At 39.3% G+C, this 21,817-nt stretch overlaps 1 protein-coding gene and 1 long non-coding RNA gene across 5 annotated transcripts in view; one reads left to right on the forward strand and one right to left on the reverse strand.

Moving 5' to 3' along the window:
- Positions 1-5,868, forward strand: part of LOC310827383 — a 58,578-nt gene extending 52,710 nt beyond the window's left edge. The window contains exon 3 of the long non-coding RNA XR_014556322.1: positions 5,523-5,868. This is a non-coding gene — a long non-coding RNA (uncharacterized lncRNA). The remainder of the gene's footprint in view (positions 1-5,522) is intronic.
- The window catches only part of RASGRF2 (Ras protein specific guanine nucleotide releasing factor 2), a 91,554-nt gene that overhangs the window by 16,547 nt on the left and 53,190 nt on the right, over positions 1-21,817 (reverse strand). For 3 of the 4 annotated variants that reach the window (XM_083703123.1, XM_083703120.1, XM_083703122.1), the window contains exons 13-18: positions 20,555-20,637; positions 18,607-18,855; positions 17,410-17,798; positions 13,670-13,798; positions 12,120-12,209; positions 6,396-6,502 (exon numbers count right to left, since the gene is read on the reverse strand). In XM_083703123.1, the coding sequence (XP_083559249.1) occupies positions 6,396-6,502; positions 12,120-12,209; positions 13,670-13,798; positions 17,410-17,798; positions 18,607-18,855; positions 20,555-20,637 (1,047 nt within the window). The remainder of the gene's footprint in view (positions 1-6,395; positions 6,503-12,119; positions 12,210-13,669; positions 13,799-17,409; positions 17,799-18,606; positions 18,856-20,554; positions 20,638-21,817) is intronic. The other variant, XM_083703121.1, reaches the window with a different exon arrangement.

A 21,817-nucleotide genomic window follows, 5' to 3' on the forward strand; every position in this document is an offset into this window, starting at 1 on the left:
CCAAAACCCAGAGACAGGTGGAGTTGGAGAGTCCAATCGCCTCTAGCTTGGACACCAGTCTATGGGGGAGGATAGTGTTAAAAGCAGAGCTAAAATCCACAAACAGCAGCCTCACATAACTCCCCGGCTGCTCCAGATGGAACAGAGCAGCATGGAGAGTGGTAGTGATAGCGTCTTCCGTGGATCTATTTGCCCTGTATGCAAACTGGTAGTTGTCAAAAGTTGATGGAAGACAGGAAATAATGTGACGGCGCACCAGTTTCTCAAAACACTTCATGATGATTGGAGTCAGTGCAACTGGTCTGTAGTCGTTCAGACTACTGATTGTGGATTTTTTAGGCAGAGGAACAATAGTTGACGACTTCAGGCAGGGTGGGACAATAGACTGGTGTAAGGACTTGTTGAAGATCTTAGTAAAGACCCTCGCCAGCTGATCCGCACAGCCCTTCAACACCTTTCCCGTGATGCCATCAGGTCTAGCAGCCTTCCTCGGATTCACCATCCTCAATACCTGTCTCACCTCATGCTCCTCTACAGTGAATGAGGGGCCCCTATGGGCTGGTGGCTGTAATACCGGCGTCTCAGGTGGCTCCTTCTCGAAGCGAGCAAAGAAGAAGTTAAGCTCCTCCGCCAGCAAAGGGTCACCGTCGACAGCACCAAGGTTAGGTTTGTAGTTGGTAATATGCTGAATCCCCTGCCACATCTGTCTTGTGTTGTTACTCCTTAAATTATCCTCAATAATTTAATATCATGCTAACTTTTAAAATGGCGGGAAAGAACTGTGTGCTGGGAGGCTAACCCAAATTTCATCATGTAGAGTGGAATTGGCACGATTATGAAAATGGCAGGAAAATTCTGATGCAAAACCCCATGATTTTCCATGTTGCAAGCAGATTCTTTTCCTGGACACAACTAACATGGAAATTAGTACTAAACTTCCACTAGATTTCTAGAAGTGGCTTTTAAGTGTGTGAAAGGTCACGTAAAATGCAAACATTCACAGGTAAGAAAAGGTCTGGAAAACACAATAAAGTGCTGTCTTAATGCAGCCATGAATTCACACAGCAAGCCTGTCACAATATGTATACGTATATGATGTAAAAAGGTAAAGGGACCCCTGACCATTAGGTCCAGTCGTGGCCGACTCTGGGGTTGCAGCGCTCATCTCGCTTTATTGGCCGAGGGAGCCAGGGTACAGCTTCCAGGTCATGTGGCCAGCATGACTAAGCCGCTTCTGGCGAACCAGAGCAGCACACGGAAACGCCGTTTACCTTCCCATTGGAGCGGTACCTATTTATCTACTTGCACTTTGACGTGCTTTCAAACTGCTAGGTTGGCAGGAGCAGGGACTGAGCAACGAGAGCTCACCCCGTCGCGGGGATTCAAACTGCTGACCTTCTGATCGATAAGTCCTAGGCTCTGTGGTTTAACCCACAGCGCCACCCGCGTCCCCGTATATGATGTACATAGGGCCAATTAACACTCCATATTGCTTTAGACCTCTTAAGCATTTCATTTGCCACATAACTGTTTTCAGGCTGGCTTGTGATAGGGTCCTTTAACTTTAATGTGAAAGAGAGGAGGAGGAGGATAAGAAGAAATACTGCTTTGAGGCATAACTAACAACTCTGCCTCATACATAGAGAAAAAGTGTGTACATTACAGCTTGTTATATAATACTACCCCTTGAAGAGGCGAGAAATGCAAAACACCTTTGAGAAGTTCTGCCAGGAGAATTGTGCTCTCTGGGTGCTAAACACCCATATTTATTAGCCCACACCAGGGGCCACTTTGAACAGTATGAGACAACCGATGCATCACCATGGAAACCTACTGTATATTGAGATAACTGTAACACACACACACAAACATGCTCCAGCTTTTTAGAGAATGGAAGGAAAAATCTATGAATAATTAGACATTCGAAATAACAACAGCTATATAAACCTATTGACAATATATACCTGGTGATTATGGCCCCTGGTATCAGGCCATGGCTGCGCCAAGGCAGCAAATATGATGTGAAATGGGAAGCCAAAGGCTTATACAGATTGGTTAATCTCTATGAAAACGATAACTCTCACAACAGAGCAAATCATGGAAAACATGGAGGGTGCAATGTGAATTGGCTACTTATACATTAAATTATACTTTTTTTTCAAACCCAGCAGTTAAATTCAAAGCACTCAAGTCACTGACTCCTTTTGAAAAATTAATTCTAAATACAACTGAACATTCTATATTATTCTGTCAATATTGTATAAAATATCCCATGATATTGCCATTGGGGCAACGTTCTGCTACTAAACAACTTTGGAAAACAGACAAAAATTCCTTTAAAATCAGTATCAACCTGCATAGCAGAAAACTAATTTAAGCTAATTTATAGATGGCATCTAACACCCTGAAGACATGGTTACGTTTGCTTAACATCTTCACTGGCATGCTGGAGAGGATATAGGGCAACTGGCACAATAATCTGTATGTGGTGGACATGTGAACCAGAACAACTATTCTGGGAACTATTCAGTAAAACTATTCGCTGAAGTAATATTACAAAACAGAAAGTACAGTGTAATCCAGGTCTGGGTTTATTAACCATTTTTAAGAAAGAGCAACTTGCTTTAATATACTTATTATTTTCCCCCTGATAGCAACACAACTACTTATAGCACGGAACTGGAAAGGACTTGAACATCTACATGTTGTGCAATGGAGACAAAACAGATGGACAATTGCCTTATCTGAGAAACTAACAAAAACTAACATGCCTTGAACAATACATCTGAGGTGGATGGTTTTATTGAAGTTTGGTAGCCTTTACAAAATATTCAAATGAACACCCTGATGACCAACCTCCACCGACTTCACCCATGGACTTAGGGCAAAATCTTATACATTAATCTTCTGTTCTGGCAGGTGGAGGGTGGGATTGGGGGAACTTCTTGTTTTGTTTATATATTGTTGAAAACTCATTTTAAAAAATTACACACAGACACACACACACACACACACACACGAGGAGGGTGGGGGCAGTGTAGTAGAGATACATTTTCTAATTTAAGGTACCTTTCAGGTTCTTTTATCACATGATTCTAAAAGTACAATTTCAATTGTGGAATCTATTATTCTACCTTAGAAATAAATTCTAAGTGAATCCTAATCAACTTGTATCAATTAATTCTGTTCAATGTGGCTTGAACTGAAATACATGGGAATAGAGCTGTCCTTGGCTGGCGCTACAGAAGTCTCCTCTCCATTCCACTTATCTCTGAACAAAAAGTAGGTATCAGCATTTGTGGAGCCTGCCAGTTTTGTTCCTGTAACAGCAGTTTTTGTCTGTCAAACCTGATTGGATATAATTAGTTTAAATGTACAACTTGTACTAGTGAAATGAATTCATAATTCTCAAAGAGCTTTTAGTGTTTGGGCATTTCATAAACTGGTAACGTCTACAGTAACTCTGAACGAGCAATCTATTCAACTGGGATTCTCAGCTAACCATTTTTGCTATTGCTATTGCTATTGCAATAGCAATAGCAAAAAGAGAGAGAGAGAGAGAGAGAGAGAGAGAGAGAGAGAGAGACTAATTCCAGTATGTTAGAATGTTTACCATCATCACAAAAAAACCCCCAGTTGCTTAATGAAGAATCTGTCATAATGAAGCAGATGCAACTACAGTGCACTTCTAATTAGTTTGACTGATTGTATGCTTAGTACAGTGAGGGCGACTCATGTTCCCTGAAGAGTTGCAGAAGATCAAAGCTTTAAACTTCTGCAACTTTTTTGCTAGAACAATGCAAAAAGCAGACATATCAGTTTTGCTTTGTCTTGTACATGACCATTTAGGTGCCAAATTCATCATGACCATTTAGGTGCCAAATTCATCATTTAATTGTACCAAGACCAACCAATTAGAAAGTTTTTTGGTGATTGCTATAATTGGAACTAAAAGCATGGAGATCATATGTGGCCTCAAAAACGCCTTATAACTGTCTCATTCATATTGTGTGGGTGTCATGTTCGCAGGTCACAGCGTAGCAAGTCAGTGGTTACCGAGGGAGGGGGTTAACAGTGTGTATGCAGTAAGAAAAACATAACACCAGCTTGGGATCAAAATGGCCACAATTTCATCGATTATAGACGATTCTAAGGATAGTTAGTTCAGTTGGTTAAAGTGTGGTACTGATAATGCCAAGGTTGCAGATTCAATCCCTGTATGGGACAGCTGCATATTCAGGTTGGACAAGATGATCCACAGGGTCCCTTCCAACCCTATGATTCTATCAAAGTCAGAATTTGGCATATGCATTGGGTATGTACCCTGAACCAGTCAACCTGACTGGTGGCTGTTATCTCCATCAGGGTTGATCCTGGTGAAAGGGTATCACCCAGTGATCCAAATCTAATGAGGAAATCCCACCAGGATACCATTCAGGGATGTTCTATGATCTGTCAACCCCCTCTGGACTTTCAGACAGTACCCTACTCTAGGACCTCTATACCATAGTACTCTGAGTTTTATCTCACTTTTGGGGGTGGCATCCCCAGCCTTAGACTAAGGATCCAACTCAAGACTATATAAACTTGGAGCAAAATGAGGCTAATGTGAAAGTCACTAAATAACCATGTTGTAATTCTCTAATACATCTGGTCCACTTTGGGTCTCTTGCTCATGCCAATGTTGATGTGGCTAGATCCTGCAAGTTGCAATACTTTGTACACTTGCTTGGAAATGTTTTGCATTTTTAACAACCTCACTTTTTCTGACATACTCAGCATACAGAGAAGGTATGAACAGAATACATTATCAAAAAACCAGCCACATATTTTATGAAGATAACACAGTCATTTCATTTGTAGATGCGATGGCATTGGGTTCATTATACTGTATTTATTTTATTTGTTCATACACAGCTTCAGATTAGTAGGTGCTAAACAGATCCTGAACAGCTTCCCATATAATGAAACTCTGCCACAAGTATGCCTCCACAAATTTCTTCTATGAATTAAATTGTATCGTGGAAAGTTCCCGATCCCTGAGCAATGGGAACTTATAGGACTTATACTGTAGAGTCAAGATTCCCCTAGAGCCTAGCACTGGAGGCTTAATTTGAAGTAATGTATTTACCATACTTTTCCGTGTATAAGACTAGGTTTAAAAATTATGCTCAAAATTGTGAGTCATCTTACAATCTCTCCCCATTTTCTCAATTTGGAGTCCCCCAAAATAGGGGGCATCTTATACATTGGGGTGTGTTATACACAGGAAAATACGGTATTTACAGTGATAAGCTTGATGCACAGAGGGTCCTGTTGTTAAATCAAATGTTACACATCCAACATGGAGATGATGGCTATATACTACCTCCAGGTTCGGAGGTAGCATGCCTCTGAATACCAGCTGCTGGGGAACAACAGCAGGAGTGAGCTCATATCCTGCTTGTGAGCTTCCCATAGGCGTTTGTTTAGCCATTGTATGTTGCACTAAACAGGAAACAGGATGCTTTGGTTTCATCCAGCAGGACTCTTCTTTAGTTAGTATAAACGCGACCAAACAAACAAACAAACAACCTTCAATGTGACATTTAACAGAGCATGATGGGTTTGCATGGGATCCACTGCACCTAACGAGGTAGAGGAATTTTATACCCATTCCGGCCACAGCCAAAAAGAGGCACTGATATGGAGGTGCTCCATGATTTCTACAGTTAGCCTAATTAAAATGTTACTCTCTGTTATGTAATGCAACAAGGAAGCATTGCTTTCCACATGCAGTAAAGAAATGCTTAAATCACCCATGAGTAACTATGCTGTTCTTTGAAAGAGGGCAAGCCCAAGTAATAGGAGAACAACACAGAGCCATGACTCATGATTATATTTCAATAGCTAATCATAGTGGAGACATATTTTGCTGATCTAGGCTGCATCTAAACACCTATTTAAAAAACCACTCTGAAAATGATCTGGGGAAAAACGTTGTAAAGCTCACAATGGAAAATTTCATTCAGTTCCAATTTCAGCTCTACAGCACCATCTGGTGTCCCAGTGTTATAACGCGTTTATAACTTAAACCAACAAACCTAATGTAGCTGAGTCCCCAGCGCTAGATTTTTGGCAACTCTGTGCCTATCTCAGAACTGATCAACAAACCAACCTTTATTAGCTTAATGAGAAAAGCAAACCTTGTCCCCTTGTAATTACACCACAGCAATATACAGAAGAACTATTCTAATGAGGCTGCACTGCAAACCTAAATTTTTAATATGACAATTGTGATGCTTAACACAGAGCCTAAATTGGTAATTCCAAACTAAATATGTGTTTTTGTGTGTGCACGCACAAACTCTTTGATACAATGGAGATTTTGCTGGAAAAAATGTAACAAAAAGTACCTGAGAATGCTTTGAGACCCAGTGACGAAGGACATTCAGGACACGATTAGTGGCTGCTCGACGTATTATGAACTCCTTATCGCATGTTCGTTCAGAGTTATTAAACCCTGCACAATTTAAAAGGAAAGTTCAAGATGAAATAAATGCTGCTAGATGAAAAGGAAAATCTATGGGAGTAATTCCCCCCCCCCAACACATAGCCCATTGGCTCAGAGCATATCTTTTGAAAATAACACATTTAAAGGATTTTGAATATTTTGCTTACATATTTATATTATCTGTGTGTGTATATATATATCTCAAAAAGTCCTAATAGGGAGAAGATTCATACATTTTTAAATACATAAAATAAATGCCTGAACCTATTTTGTTCTTTCTTAGGTAGTCCTGAGTATCACAGACTCTTCTTCAAATATAAAATATGAATTTCGGGGGAGGGGGGACTGCAAATGGAAGGTACTGTTTTTTGCTGAGTGGAGTGCCACTCATACTTTACAAGGTATATGAGCAGCAATACTTGTGCTATTTTAATTAATGCATGGAATTCATTGCCTCAAGGTATGGCAATGGACATGATCTTATAGGGAAAGGTAAAGGCACCCCTAACCATTAGCTCCAGTTGTGGACAACTCTGGGGTTGCAGCACTCATCTTGCTTTACTGGCCGAGGGAGCATGTTTTGTTCGCAGACAGCTTCTGGGTCATGTGGCCAGCGTGACTAAGCTGCTTCTGGCGAACCAGAGCAGCACACGGAAATGCCATTTATCTTCCCGCTGGAGCGGTACCTATTTATCTACTTGCACTTTGACGTGCTTTCGAACTGCTAGGTTGGCAGGAGCGGGGACCGAGCAATGGGAGCTCACCCCATCGCGGGGAACTTAGATGGCTTTAAAACAGGATTAGACAATTGCATTAAGAATCAGTGTGTATCCACATATATTAACCATGATAGCTAAACAAAACGCCCGTGTTCTGAGGTGATTTGCCACTAAATAATTGGGAGGTACAACTGCAGTGAAGGGCTATTGCCTTCAAACCCTAGTGAAGATATCCTAGAGATATCTGATTGGTTGCTGCAGGAACCAGGATGATGGTGGACCTTTGGTATGATTCAGTATTCTACTGTGACTTAACCTTTAAAATAAATGTGTAATATCAGCACTTACTGGCCTATTAGGGAGACAACTATGCACTGCAGTTTGTTCTGGAACTTATCCGATTATTTTACATTTTTTGGCTGAAATTGAACAATTCCCATAATACATAAGGTATGTCCAAAAATAAGCAGCTGACCATCTCATAACTGTTTGACAACAAATACCTATACCAGAGATATTTGTCTTTGGCAGACCTTCTCTAACTGCCTTTGTTGGCTAACCTAATATAACCTGAGTCAAGTCTTTATTGCATCAGCATTTATGTTTTCCTAGCACATGCACTTTATTAGATGCACAAATTTGAACAAATGTTGGCTCCTCTACATGACACGCAGCATCATTTGACTGACCATGAATAGCTCCCTGTTTTGTCGCAACCTTCCCTTTTCTTTCTATGCACAGTGTTTGACTGCACAGAACAAATGGTCTTGGAAGCTTCTGCATATTTATCTCCCTCTTTGAAGTATGAGGCTGCCTTTCACTAATTAATTCAATATATTTGTTAATTGTCCTTAGCTAAACATTGTCAGCCCCACTTATACTTAGTTACCCTCATTATTCGGCAGTAAGGTTTATCATACTTAATAGCCCCATTGTTTTTGTATTTATCATTGTCTGTTCTGCAGATTCAATTATCTTTTTCCTTGCTCATTTTTGTGTCATTTGCAATTATTATTTATTTTTCTTTGGAACATTTACTAAATGCATTTTTTGCTTGTTCATGGTCTGACTAATTATTTGGGATTGGAAAATAATGATTCTGCAAAATAGACTAAATGCTGTGCATAATTTTTGGTTTCCTTTGCAGCACAGTTTGACTTGCTGTGGTTAGTCACCTGCAGCTATCTGTTTTTCAGAAATCTTTTCACTAGTTGGCCACCTGTTCTGCTTGTTATATATCATATTACATAATGCACAGGTTGAATGGTGGGGTTTCCCAAGTGGACTCTCCCGACATTTGGGTAGCGGAGATTTTGCAATCCTATGATTAACAGCCATCTAAAGAACCATTTTACTGTAAAGACAGAATGATGTTATTGTGCTTTTTGCAAAAAAACAAAACAAAACATGAAAATGTTATAAAGAAAGAGAGTAGCAAATATTAAATGTGATAATATCAGGGTTATGCTAATTAGCAACAGCAATCTCAATTAAGTGCAAAAGGATGCATTTTATGAAAAAAACAGTTTAACGATACATTGACATTGATGGTGTCTATATTCATAGTGACTATCATAGGAAACAGATCTTGGAATCGTAGTGGAAAGAACACTGAAAACATCAATTTAGTGTACCCAAGCTTTAGGCAGATTCAGAAAGTAAAGGAACGGAGGAAAAAGCCCCAGCAAATATAAATCTATGTAATGTGTGAACACCATTGCAGAGGAGTAAAGACAGAAACAAATCTGACACTGATGACCCCATACTGATGTGAACAGCTAGGGTGTAGAGAGCTCTAGAATGTACCTTAAAAACAACCAACTTCACTGTGCTCTAAGGCAGTGATGTGAACCCCCCCCCCATGCAAATATGAAAGTCAAAGGAAATATGAACTGTGCTTTCAGTAAAACAAAAAATCAGGCCAAGAATGTCATCAGAAAAGACTATCAGCAAGTTTCAAGATTTTAGCCTAGTAATTTTGGCAGCTCAATATACAGTGAATATACTAACATGCAAAGTTTTCAGGATCCTCACCAGTGACTTTGGGCTTATCCACACTTCCTCTTGTTGCACTACTTTCTCCCAGGGAAAACTGCTCTTTAGCACTTAATTGGAGCAAACGGCAATTAGGTTTTCTGGGAATTGCTATTTGTTCCAATTTACAGCTCAAGACTAGGTGTTTCTTGCAGCTTTCTACCACATGCCGAAAGCATCACTGCCCATGTACTGTCTTCCTCTCTTTTGCTCTATTCTCTGACTACAGGCTGCACTAATTAAATTGCAGGATGCAGCTTAATTCAGGAAGGACCCCATGACCTGCCATAGAGGGGCCAGTGGCCTCGGTCCTCCCCTTACAGTTGAAGATGTATTTATTAACAGGGCGCAGTCTTCTTTCTCTTCCTCCAATAATTACTATTTTAATAGAAGCTTGCTGGTTAATAAAAGCTGCATGGTGCAGTTCCCCTCAGTTTGAAGGATAGCATTTGCCTAACCAGTTGATAAAATTGCTAAGCAACAGTTCTCTAGATTCAAAACAGCTCTTGGTTCTGGAACAAAAATAGAAGTCTATTCAAATTGATCACAGAATTCGTGCATATTGAAAAGAAAGAAAAAAAGAAATAATGTTCCCGAGTATAAAATTCAAGGACAGGTTGAAGCACATTAATTCTCTGCCTATTATTGACACCCCAAACAGTCTAAAGACAAACTTTAGGAAATATGATAAATATGTAAATTTCAGGTAGAAATACACTAGGGAGGAAATGCCAATCCCAATATTTTAATCAATGGTGAATACAGTGGAAAAACACTGCCATGCTTCATTCTAGCAAAAACAGCACATATTGTGCACCAATAAGGTGTGCTAGATGGCAAACATGGCTTTCACCTTTCAAAACTACAGATTGAAGCGTTTCCTCCTTCTCCCAGTGTTGTAGCAGTAGAATATTTTTTTAGCAGTGTGCAACAACACAAAACAAAACAAATTAAAAACAGTAAAAATGTAAACACTACAAGAGCAAAAGAAATACACGTACCAGCAATCTGCTGGAGCAAATCATTCAGTTACTTGGTTGAAGGCAGATGACTGAAACCCACCTGCACTGTGCTGAGCTCCTCATTCCTCATCCCTGCCCGTCTCAATAACTGGCAAAGATACTCAGTGCTGGAAAGTGAGGTGAGCCTCACTGCCCTGTCCGTACCACCCTGTCAGCTGAACCTGCCAGTGATATTCTAGGAACCCTTTCTAAGCCTTCAGCTTTCATTTGTAAAAACAAGTCTCTAGTCCTTTCAATGTGGCGATACAAGGAAAAGCATGCAGACTTAATTGGTCTCTACTGAATTGCTCTCTAAGAAATAATTTAACTGATGTAAGTGTATTGGATATCCTGCCTTTACAAACTGGGTCTTCTACAACTCATTCCTGGCCTGCTTACCACATAATTTCTGGCTACAGGACTGGCACCATGAGCACAGTCATGGTTTTCTCAAGAAACCATAGGGCCCATAGATGGCGCACGGACAACCAGCGAATTGAACAGGTCAAAGTTTTCAAATATCTTGGCCTTATTTTCCAGTCTATTGGGAGCACACCAGAAATGTGTAAAGAAAAGCGTCCCAAAGCGCCAAAATTCTGGCACACTTTTTCTACACAAAGGGTGGTAAACATATACCATCAGTCCTGGAACTGTTCCAAGCTAAACCCCTAGCAGAGTTATTATATGGGACTCAGATTTGGACAGGCACTCACCTTGGATCTACAGAAGCTGTCCAATCAAAGTTCTTAAGGCAAATTTTATCTGTACCACCCTGTGTCCCAAACGCATTATTGTGCCTAGAGGCTAATCTTCCCTCGGTAGAATTGCGGATTTTGCATAGGACACTTAACTATTGGCTTCGCCTAAACTTAAATCCCCCCAGTCTAATATCCCTAGCGCTGCAAGATTGTCACAAGAGCGCCTGGACTAAAACTGTCTACCGAAAACTTCACTCCTGTGGTTTACCACTACAACAGCTACTCACTTTGGGTTTTAGTAAAGCAAACAGTCTAATTTTGTCAGCGCCTAAACAAGATCGAGCGTCAGAACAACTTGACAACAATAAGGAAATTTTGCCCATGGTATGACAAATTTCCACCTACTCATTTTGACTCTCTGGCACCCTATCTACATAACCTAGCAATTCTAAAATACAGGTGCACTTTTACTCTAGCAAGATTGAATTGCCCTTGGCTGTACTTGAGGGACGATTCCAACAGATTCCGCATGAAAAACGCTTATGTCCCTGTGGAGATGGCCATACCAAATTGATAGTGCATACCCTTCTGGCTTGCACTCTTTATAAAGACTTGAGGAATGAGGTTATCACCCCTCTTTTATTGTCCACTCTGGGTTGCCCAGTCACTGCCACAGTGTCCTTTCTCTTGGCAGATCAAGATGAGCAGGTGGCAGCACAGGCTGCGAGGTTTTTAGCTGGGGCAATTAGAATAAGATCCACTATTTGACTACTGATTCAAAACCCTAAAATGTTATTTTATATAATTGACTTTTTATTTCTATTCTTTGTATATCATATTGTTGTTTTATTGCTATGGCCGATGTCTGACGCAAATAAAAATTCATTCATTCACCATGAGCACAGTGATGAATATTTCAAAGAACTATTTGTCAATCATTTAGCCTGAAATCCTGCATCCTTGTTATGTGGCAGCAAGCCCCATTGAATTTAATGGGATTTACTTCTGACTTGGTATAGTATTTCTCAGTTAGTTAAGCTTTTATGGTGCCTTTTGGACGAAAGCCCCCAGAGCAGCCTGCAAATATTCAATTGCAAATATTGACTGCATTCACTTACTAGTGCTCAGTCATTCAACCCCCCCCCCCCAAAATCTTTGGAACCAGAAGGCTCACCTGGTGGGCTCCCATGCCCAGCTGCAGCTGTAGCAATAGCAAAAGCAGAAGCAGGGGAAACGGAACAATGACTGTTGTCAGTCGCCTGTACTGCAAAGTAAATAACAAAAAATAAAACAACATCAACAGCGAGCATTGTTTTGTAAATGAAAACCACAAGCTTGGATATCTATCTCCATGTATGCTTTTATGGTAGAAGAAAAAACATTGTTTAAGCATGCATATATACAAGCAAACCTTCCTGCTGGAAAAACAAACAGAACATTTTGTGAATTTTTTTAACAGTTGTATCCAAATTGTTTTTGATTCAGCAAAGGCCTCTGCTAACAGAAGAGGAAGGAATATATATTTTGGTCAACTCCCATCTCCTCCTGCAGACTCCCATACCACTTCCCATGCTGGGCAGCCAACCCTCCAGAAGACATTTTTAGGGGGCAGCATTTGGGACAGGGGGCTGGTAAAAATCACCTCTCCCCACCTGTTGGCAGAGGCATCAGCTGGATCAAAAACATTTCCATGAGGGGGATTTAACTAACAGAATATGAGAATAGGAAGATAGAATATTTAAGGAGGAGTGGGAAATGTTTGTAGAATATCTGAAGAATCATCTAAATCAGGCTGAAACATCAGCAGGGTTAATGTAAATTCAGCAGTCTAAAGCATTAAATATATAGGGGGAGAGAGAAATATGAACATAAGGTCAAATTAGAATATGCAGCATTAATTGTTAAATAAATAGAACCATGGAAGGGGGGAAGGGAAGTCAGTGACTGAATGTATTGTTATAATCAATGAAATGTGAGACATGGTAATGAAAAACGATTTTTTTAAAAAATGGAAAAGCATTTCCATGAGGGGAAGGCACAATCAGATTCCACGCTCAATTTCTAATCATTACTGAACTTCCGCATAGCCTGCTTCCAAAGAGGGATGTGAAAAGGCCACTATGGATTTGAGTAAAAGAGTCAAGGAGAAAGAAGTGACCTCCGGCTCATGCAATGGAAGTGTTGGGTTCAGGACCAAGTTGTCAGTATGTTGCATCCTTTAAGCATCTGTTAGTGGGACACACGATTTACTGGAGTTCTACCAGAAGAATTTCACTCCTGCTTAAGCAATTTATTCACATCCTGTAATGAGTAATTAGAATACCATCTGTACATTTTCAGTGCCACACAAATAGACTTATTTCCCACTAACAGTGATCGGCATCATACATCTCATCACCATACACAGTGCACAATATGTGCCCTCAGTTTGGTTCAGGAAAATCTGTCAGTTATAAGACTCAAGTCAATATTTTTCTCGAACAAATGTACATCTAGTTCAAAATATTGCAGAACATTTCATTGCATCCTAACGCAAATATGCTTTTCGTTCTCTTGCTGCTCAAATGCTAATCATTTGGAATGGTATTATTCACATCTTTTCTTACATTTTGAAGAAAGAACAGAAATAGACAGTGAACAAATTGGTTAGAAATTTATTATCACTACAAGGTCCTTTTGATGTAACCATGCAATGTATTAAAGTTTTGCTTTTTTTAACCTTACCCCCTGGCTGTCGATAACGTAGATGTCGTGGAGTCGAAGGAGATCTACACGGGGAGAGCTCAGGAGCATCCACAGTTGAGGCACTTTCTGGGATAGTGCGATCCACTGATACAGATTCCAGAACCGCTGCTTTAAGAAGTATGCACTTTAATATAGAGATAGCGAGTGGTCTTTATAATTCAATCATAAAACATTTCACATATCAGGTATGAAATTATGCTACACCTTCTTAAACTCTAAAAACCAAAAGGTTGTTTTTTCAGTGTGCAGATTCTGAACAAAACAGATGCATTTTAAATGATTTTTTGGAAAAAAATGATTGAAACATTTGGTTTGAAAACAACAAAAACCCACTAATGTATTTAAATTAATGAGACCCTGTATAATGGTCAACTATAAAATCACCTTTAATATAAATATATGGGGAACAAAGTAATATTGTTCTTAAGACATTGATCATAGGACATTGATCAGCGGGGTCTTCCTTGTTCTGTTCAATGTTGATGAAAGCTCTGCACATGAAAAAAGATGGATTTACATGCACATTTTTCATCACTGAAAATGATAAGCAATATGTGTTCATGTGAAGTTCTATGTGCACATTGGGAGCTCCTGGTGTTTGGGATACTAGCACTTACTTCTACCAGCCAACATCATTTTATAGTTCTGTCAGTGAACTTTAGTTTACGCTGCTCATGTAACATGTTCTGAGACAACCCTTTAGGAAATTCGGGAAATAAGTTTATGCAAGTGCAACACCTGCTCATATAAATTTAATAGTATTGATAAAATATCAGGGTACTTGACACTGACAGAAACCAATGACACAAGTAACTATAAAGCTTATAAATAAGGGAATAGAGGATACCAATTTAAAACAAAATAGGCTGTGCTATCAATAATGAAGATAGCAGTTTCATGATTTTGCATCTACTCAAACCAATGTCTAGTGGTACACACTAAATCTCAGAAACAAGGTTAAAGACAGGAAACAAACAATTCAACTATTAGATTCACCAGAATCTAAAACAAACAGCACTGCAGAGTTTATGGATTCAAAAAGAACAACTGAGGTGAAAGAGAGTGAATGGCCACTCTCTGTGTTGTGGTAAGAATTCCATATAGTTCTAGAAGTGGTGACAAATTTATTTCATCTATTAGGTACCACATGCCATTATTTAAAATAAAACTGTCAACATCATTTTGGGTTGTTCTTATCTGCAAGACTGCCCTCAGTTCAATGTTGTCCTCACAGGTATTTGCTGTATCAGACCTGTTCAAATGCTGGACTGAAAAGTATTCTCAACTGTTATGCTTTCCTGTTGCCTTTGCTCCCTTTGTTGGTAAACAGAGAGTTTAAATCTGAAGCATAATTTGTCAAACTACATGCAAAACATAATCTCCCAGTGTATTACCCTAATGCTACTACTGAGTTTTTCTCACTTTTGTTACCAAAATCCTCATAGGATTTGATACGTCTGCTTCAAAAGTTTTTTCTTACTCAAGGCTTGTGCCATACAAAAATCAAAGTTCTTCACCTAAAAACCAGGCAGATTGTATTTAATTATTTTTACATGTATTCACTTTCCTAGTTTCCTTTGTTGGTGAGGGTAGAATTTAATTATGAAGGATAGAATTATCAAACTATATATATGTATCCAATGTACTTCTCTATTGTATCAAACTCTTAATTCCACCTGAGAGCTTCTCTCACTTGTGTTATCAAAATCCTCACTGTATCTTATGCTTTTGCCTCAGGGGACACACCTTAACAAAGATTAAGGTTGCATATATTCTGTCTGTCAACCAAGAAAATAAAAATCAGCAGAATAAATCATGGAAATTCATTGTATTTGCATGTCTCTGTTTGTTTTGCATAATTCTGTTTGATTTTGGTGCTTTTCATTTACACAGTTAACTTTCCATGTGCCTTATTCTTGATGCATATTCAGGCAAGAAGTCACTAGCTTAGGCATCAGGAATAACTTACATCATTTTAATTTATTATTGTTGTTGCTATTATTAAGTATTATTTTGCTTTTCCATTCTGCATAATGCTCATTGACACTGCTGAGATTATATAACTGGGATTCTGCTGTAGAACTAAATAATTATGTCAACAGAGAACTGAACTACGTGTTTTATCTCAGGCCATACATAGTTATTAGCTAACACAGTAGAATTTATTACATAGGGTACAGTCTGCATTTCAATACAGTGGAACCTCAGGTTGAGAACTTAATTCGTTCTGGAGGTCCGTTCTTAACCTGAAACAGTTCTCAACCTGAGGTACCACTTTAGCTAATGGGGGCCTCTTGCTGCCACTGTGATTTCTGTTCTCATCCTGAAGCAAAGTTCTTAATCCGAGGTACTATTTCTGGGTTAGCGGAGTCTGTAACCTGATGCCTCTGTAACCCGAGGTACCACTGTACCTAACAAATGAACAGAGACTAGTAGAAAAAGCCAGCTGTAACTGTTATACATAATAACAGATACTAACTTTTGCTGAAAATCTCCTAGGCATTTTTTATCTGCAAATGAGATCTAAACTTGCTTAACTTCTTATTTGCTAGAAGTATTATTTCTGACACCATTCCTTAAGCCTATTTAATTAATGATCAGCTAATTACCACTGACATTATAACTAATGTCAATCTAAAAGATCTCTTGTTAAACAATATATTACTTTCTATAGTGACAAATCCTTTGATGAAGACTGTATTAAGTGTCTCACCAAGGAGCTTTTTTTTAAAAAAAAATATCATTTTCAAGGGAATTATGCTTTCTTCAGTTTTACAGTAATTCTTGTCAGGTTTCTCCAAAGAAATAATGTATTTGCCCAATCCTTTTTAAAGTCATCCCAGGTTGCATTCATGTGGCATTTTATTCCATTTTCCCAACTTTTCCAAACTGTTGATTTCCACATTATATCTGTGTTTTCACACAACATAAAAATGACTTCCAGAAATATAGCTGAATATTGCACAAGTTTAGTGCTAATTTTCATTTTATTTGTGAATAGATTTTTTTCTGACAGTTGCACCAAAGAGGGAATGCCAGGTGCAGCTTGTCATGTAAGCTACACCTCCTGGAATTCTTTCTTCTATGCAGATCTTAAAGGTGCAGGAGCCCTATAGCTACCCTAGAACAGGACCAGAAATTCCAGCCATGATTTGTTGAAATAATTGGTCAAGGGATCTACACAGATTAAGGGGGGCTTGCATCTTACAGCTCTAGAAAATCCTCTTTCTACATTTCTTGCATTGGTCTTTTAAAGGAGAAGGAGAAGAAGAGGAGTTTGGATTTGATATCCCACTTTATCACTACCCGAAGGAGTCTCAAAGCGGCTAACATTCTCCTTTCCCTTCCTCCCCCACAACAAACACTCTGGAGGTGAGTGGGGCTGAAAGACTCAAGACAAGTGTGACTAGCCCAAGGTCACCCAGCAGCTGTATGTGGAGGAGTGGAGAGGCGAACCCGGTTCACCAGATTACGAGACTACCACTCTTAACCACTACACCACACTGGCTCCCAGTGAAGAAGAAGCAGCATGTGCCAATTTATCCCTCCACTGTTCCTTTCCCATTTGTGCACATAAAGGTGAGAGGATTTCAAGTTGTGCACTCGAGCAGTGGGTGATGCTCAAAACATAAGCATGCCCACCTCCCTTGTACCAGCACACCCACATTTCTTTGCAAAATAACAACCTTTAATTACACAATATATTGTATATATAATACCTCTTCGGATGCTTCTCCTTAGTTTGTTGCAAAGCTCAATACGTGGATTCTCTGAGTTTTCGTCTGCAAAGCCAGGACTTTGTTCTGGAGATGAAGGGCCTTTGCTAAGGTCCAGTGGTACTTTAGATAGCGTGGGTGGTGGTGAAGTGGCAGGGCTGTATGTTGAGGTAGGACTACTGGCAAGAGAGGTCGTAGACAGATCTAAAGCCCCTATCCTAGAATTTAGTGGAGAACTTAGTGACAGTTTTCTGGTTCTGACAGGCGAGGAAGTCCTAGAGAGTGATAGAGGTGGAGGGGAAGAGAATTTGCGGCAAAGGTGTGGTGATTTTGCGTCAGCCAGGTGTTCTCCTCTGTTGTTTTGGTTAGTAGCAAAAAACAATTCCAAAGATCTACGAGAGAAAGGAAAGGCCAGAACGGATTTTGAACAGTGCATGCTAAAAGCTACTCATAAAGGAACACAGGTCACTTGTATTTTGGCACGTACAGGCAAATCCCCATTTACGCACATTTAGAGCACGTGCACATCGCCGCAAACCTGGAAATGGCACAAAAAGGGCAAAAATTGCCCTAAAAGAGCAAGAGAACAGCAAAAATGGTGCGAAATCAGTGTCTAGCAATCCCATGAGCCTTTGCAAGTGGAAATCCAGGAGCCCTTGCATCAAACTTTGTGGAGAGTTGGAATTTGAGGAAGGAGATGTGGAGGAAGCATTTAATTTGTGTGATTTCAACTGGCTGGTGTTCAACCGCATGAAGCTGAAATGGCATGTGTGAATTGTTGGGAGAGTGGGTTATGGGTTTGTTTTGTTCTTGTTTCTATTATGTATTCTGTGCTTTTATTTTTATGCTGTGAACTGCCTTGAGATCTTTAGATGAAAAGCAATATACAAATTAAAGAAATAAATGTGTGTAAGATGCAAGCATAATATTGAAATATGGTTATGCGCATACAGGAAAATAAAAGAGACAAATTCCAAAATAGAACATCTACCATACCAGTAGGTATGAAATGATTGGCATTACAAAGTCCAGGATGGATGTTTGAGCCCAGCTGGATTTTATTCCTTCTCCCATGGCCGAAAGAGTAAGCATTATGTAAGCATAAAAACAAACATATGTAAAATTGTTGTCCAATGCATTTTGCAGGGTTTATTATGACAGGAGATCTCACGAGAACATAATGAGTAGAAAGGAACTCACCTAACAGGGATTGAGGTGAAAGGCCTTTTGTATATATCCGACAGTTTCTCCAAGACAACTGCTGCAGTAGTAAATATGCGGTAAGTATGTAGGAAAGTATTAAGGAAATCAATACTGAGAAATCGCAAGTCTGTTAATCTCTCCAAAAGGCGTTCAACGCTTGCATAACGAATCTGGGGCACTTTGCAGGAGTTTAGTGTTTTGCTGAAGCAGATGTCAATGTCATCTTTGTGAAGACGTGCATCAGATCTACATAATATAATTATTTAAAGACTATTATTAAACATCATTTCGTAAGTCGTACTCAGGGTTTTTTGGTTTTTTAAAAAAAGATGCTGTCATTTTTTAAAATATAAAAGACAGTCTTTTCTATACCCTTATGCAACTCATACCTATGCAACCAAAAGTTAAATGTGGGACGTGTGGGAAAACCCCAATGATTATTCTAGCAGAATGGAGTGGGATGTATCCCAAAATCCTTGGGGCTTTTGTATTTCATTTTTAATTTGTATTACTGTACTCCAAGTGGGTTTTATAATCAGGAATAAATGTGCTTGTCACTTTCCAGCCTCCACTACAACATATATGGCCTTTCAGCAGCATTGCAGCTCTACATGGGGCAGAGGAGAGGCTTGCAGTGAAAGGGATCCTGCTGCATAGGGTAGCAGAGTGGTACCTTGGTTCTCAAATGCCTTGGTACTCAAACAACTTGGAACCCAAACATTGCAAACCCAGAAGTAAGTGTTCCGGTTTGCGAACTTTTTTTCAGAAGCCGAACATGCTCCATTTTGAGTGTTACGCTTCCAATTTGAGTGCCACACTTCCGTTTTGTATGCTACGCTGAGATCTGCCTGTTGCTATTTATTTTGCGTTTTTGTTTCTGCGACTCTCTTTGTTTTGTTTTTGTGACTGTGTGGAACTCAGCTCAGCTACTGATTGATTGATTGTGTCACTGCAGTACATTGTTTATTGCTTTCATTTTATGGATCAATGGTCTCGTTAGATAGTAAAATTCATGTTAAATTGCTGTTTTAGGGGTTGTTTTTAAAAGTCTGGAACGGATTAATCCATTTTGTATTACAGTGGTAGCTTGGTTTACAAACTTAATCCATTCCAGACATCCATTCTTAAACCAAAGCGTTCTTAAACCAAGGTGTGCTTTCACATAGCAGCGGGGGACTTAATTTACAAATGGAACACACTCAACAGGAAGTGAAACATTCTTATTCCAGGGCAAAGTTCACAAACCAAAACACCTACTTCCAGGTTTGCAGCATTCTTAATCCAAGTTGTTCATAAACCAAGCTGTTCTTAAACCAAGGTACCACTGTACTTTCTATGGGAAAGCATGCCTTGGTTTTGGAATGCTTTGGTTTTGGAACAGACTTCCGGAACGGATTAAGTTTGAGAACCAAGGTACCACTCTTAGCACCCTAGTGCAAGGATTTTTAGTTATACAACAGAAGTTCCCCTTTTCCTCCTCTTCATATGTGCCCCCCTAAATCTATTCTAGGGTTTTCTTCAACCCTCTGGAGGGCACAAGGGGCATGCAGGAAGAGGGGAAGGAGGGGAAGTTCCACTGTGCAAGCAGCTAATGGATCTACTTCACTGGATACTGCCCACAGAGTCTAAGGTTGGTTGTGTCTGCCAGGGTAACATCAGAATCTAAAGAAAATCTTAAAACAAATACATATAAAGTAGCACACACATTAAATGTAAAATTATAACAATGATTTCAAGAACAAAAACTAGTATATTACTATTCAGACTAATAGTTTTCTAAATCTTGAAAAGCAAACAAAGTAGGCACACAACTAATGCAGCATTTCCCTGTGAAACATGGGATTAATAGTGCAGTGAAGCAAAACAGCAAGGTTTCAATTTTGCATTTGAGGGATAATGCAAGAAGTCCCACAGTATGGCTGCATGTCGAAATCAGCAAACTTACTTGATCATATGTGGCACAGTGACTTTGGAGTTTTCTTCAAATACTATGGTCATTAAACCGTTGCACCGTATGTTGTCAACACACTGCATAAGATAATGACAAAGGGGAGTGGAAATATAGGATGATGATTAAAAAAAAAAATCTTGTAAATCTCAACTGCTATACTCACAGTAAATGCTCTATCTGTTGAGCCAGAAGGAACAGAAACCTAGACTTCCCAGAGTTCCTGGCAATGGATGAACATGTTAACAACCTCCATAATGTTATTCCCTCCCTGTCACAATCTTAATGTTAAGGGGTACTCTGGTGTTGGAGACTCTCCAAGAAGGTCTGGTGCTGTGTAAAGCTTATTATGAGCCAGGCATGAAGGCTGAGCAGACTGATTGGGCCGGTTCAGGTTTATAGCGGGCATAACAGTGAACTCCATTTACCATTCCTAATCCCATAATTACAACTGTATGCCTTTACTATTTCCTTTTCCTTGCACTTTGGAGATGTCGTGATTATTGGCTATTCTCCTGCTATTTGCTGAGTTCAGCAAGGTAAATAATTCTACTGTATTCTACTGTATTCTAATGTACTGTATTCTACAGAATACCTACATTCTGTTACAGATGCCATACTCTACAACATATTCTGTATTTCCAAAAATCTGTAATGTGATGACAACCATTAGTGATTTTAAAAAATATATATTAATAGAAAGGTGAAGTGTTTGCTTCAGGACATACCAGGTGGGGAGGATTTATTACGTTTTTATGAATATTGAGCTTTTAAAAAATTATTTCAAGGGCAAATTCATGACTCAAATCCAATCCAAATATTTGTTAATAGGATAAAAATGGAGGTGGGAGGGAGCCATCAGTAAGTTTAATTCTCATCAATTTCAGTACAAAGAGGAGGAGGAGGAGGAAACCAGTATATCTGGATATCCTGAAGGAATTTTGCTTTTTAGTTTCGGTCCCACCAATTAATCAGAGGCAAATTCTAATCTGTGATTAAAGCTTTAGTTGATTAACGTACCAGTTAAATAGATTAAAGGTTGCAGCACCAATCATATTACCAAAGCAGAGGGGAAATGAATGTCCCTTTGTTTGCTTTTGGCTTGCTTCACAAGCAGCTTACAGATCACAACTGAACTGTTCTCAAGTAACTAGTATGAGGCTTGCAACCTTACAGGAGTTACTTTAAATGTAATTGATTGTGTTTGCAATTAGCATTTTTTCATGAAGTCGGATGCTGGTATTCATGTGAGAAGGGGGC

Source organism: Podarcis gaigeae (assembly GCF_964106915.1).
Source record: "Podarcis gaigeae genome assembly, chromosome: 11".
Taxonomy (NCBI): domain Eukaryota; kingdom Metazoa; phylum Chordata; class Lepidosauria; order Squamata; family Lacertidae; genus Podarcis; species Podarcis gaigeae.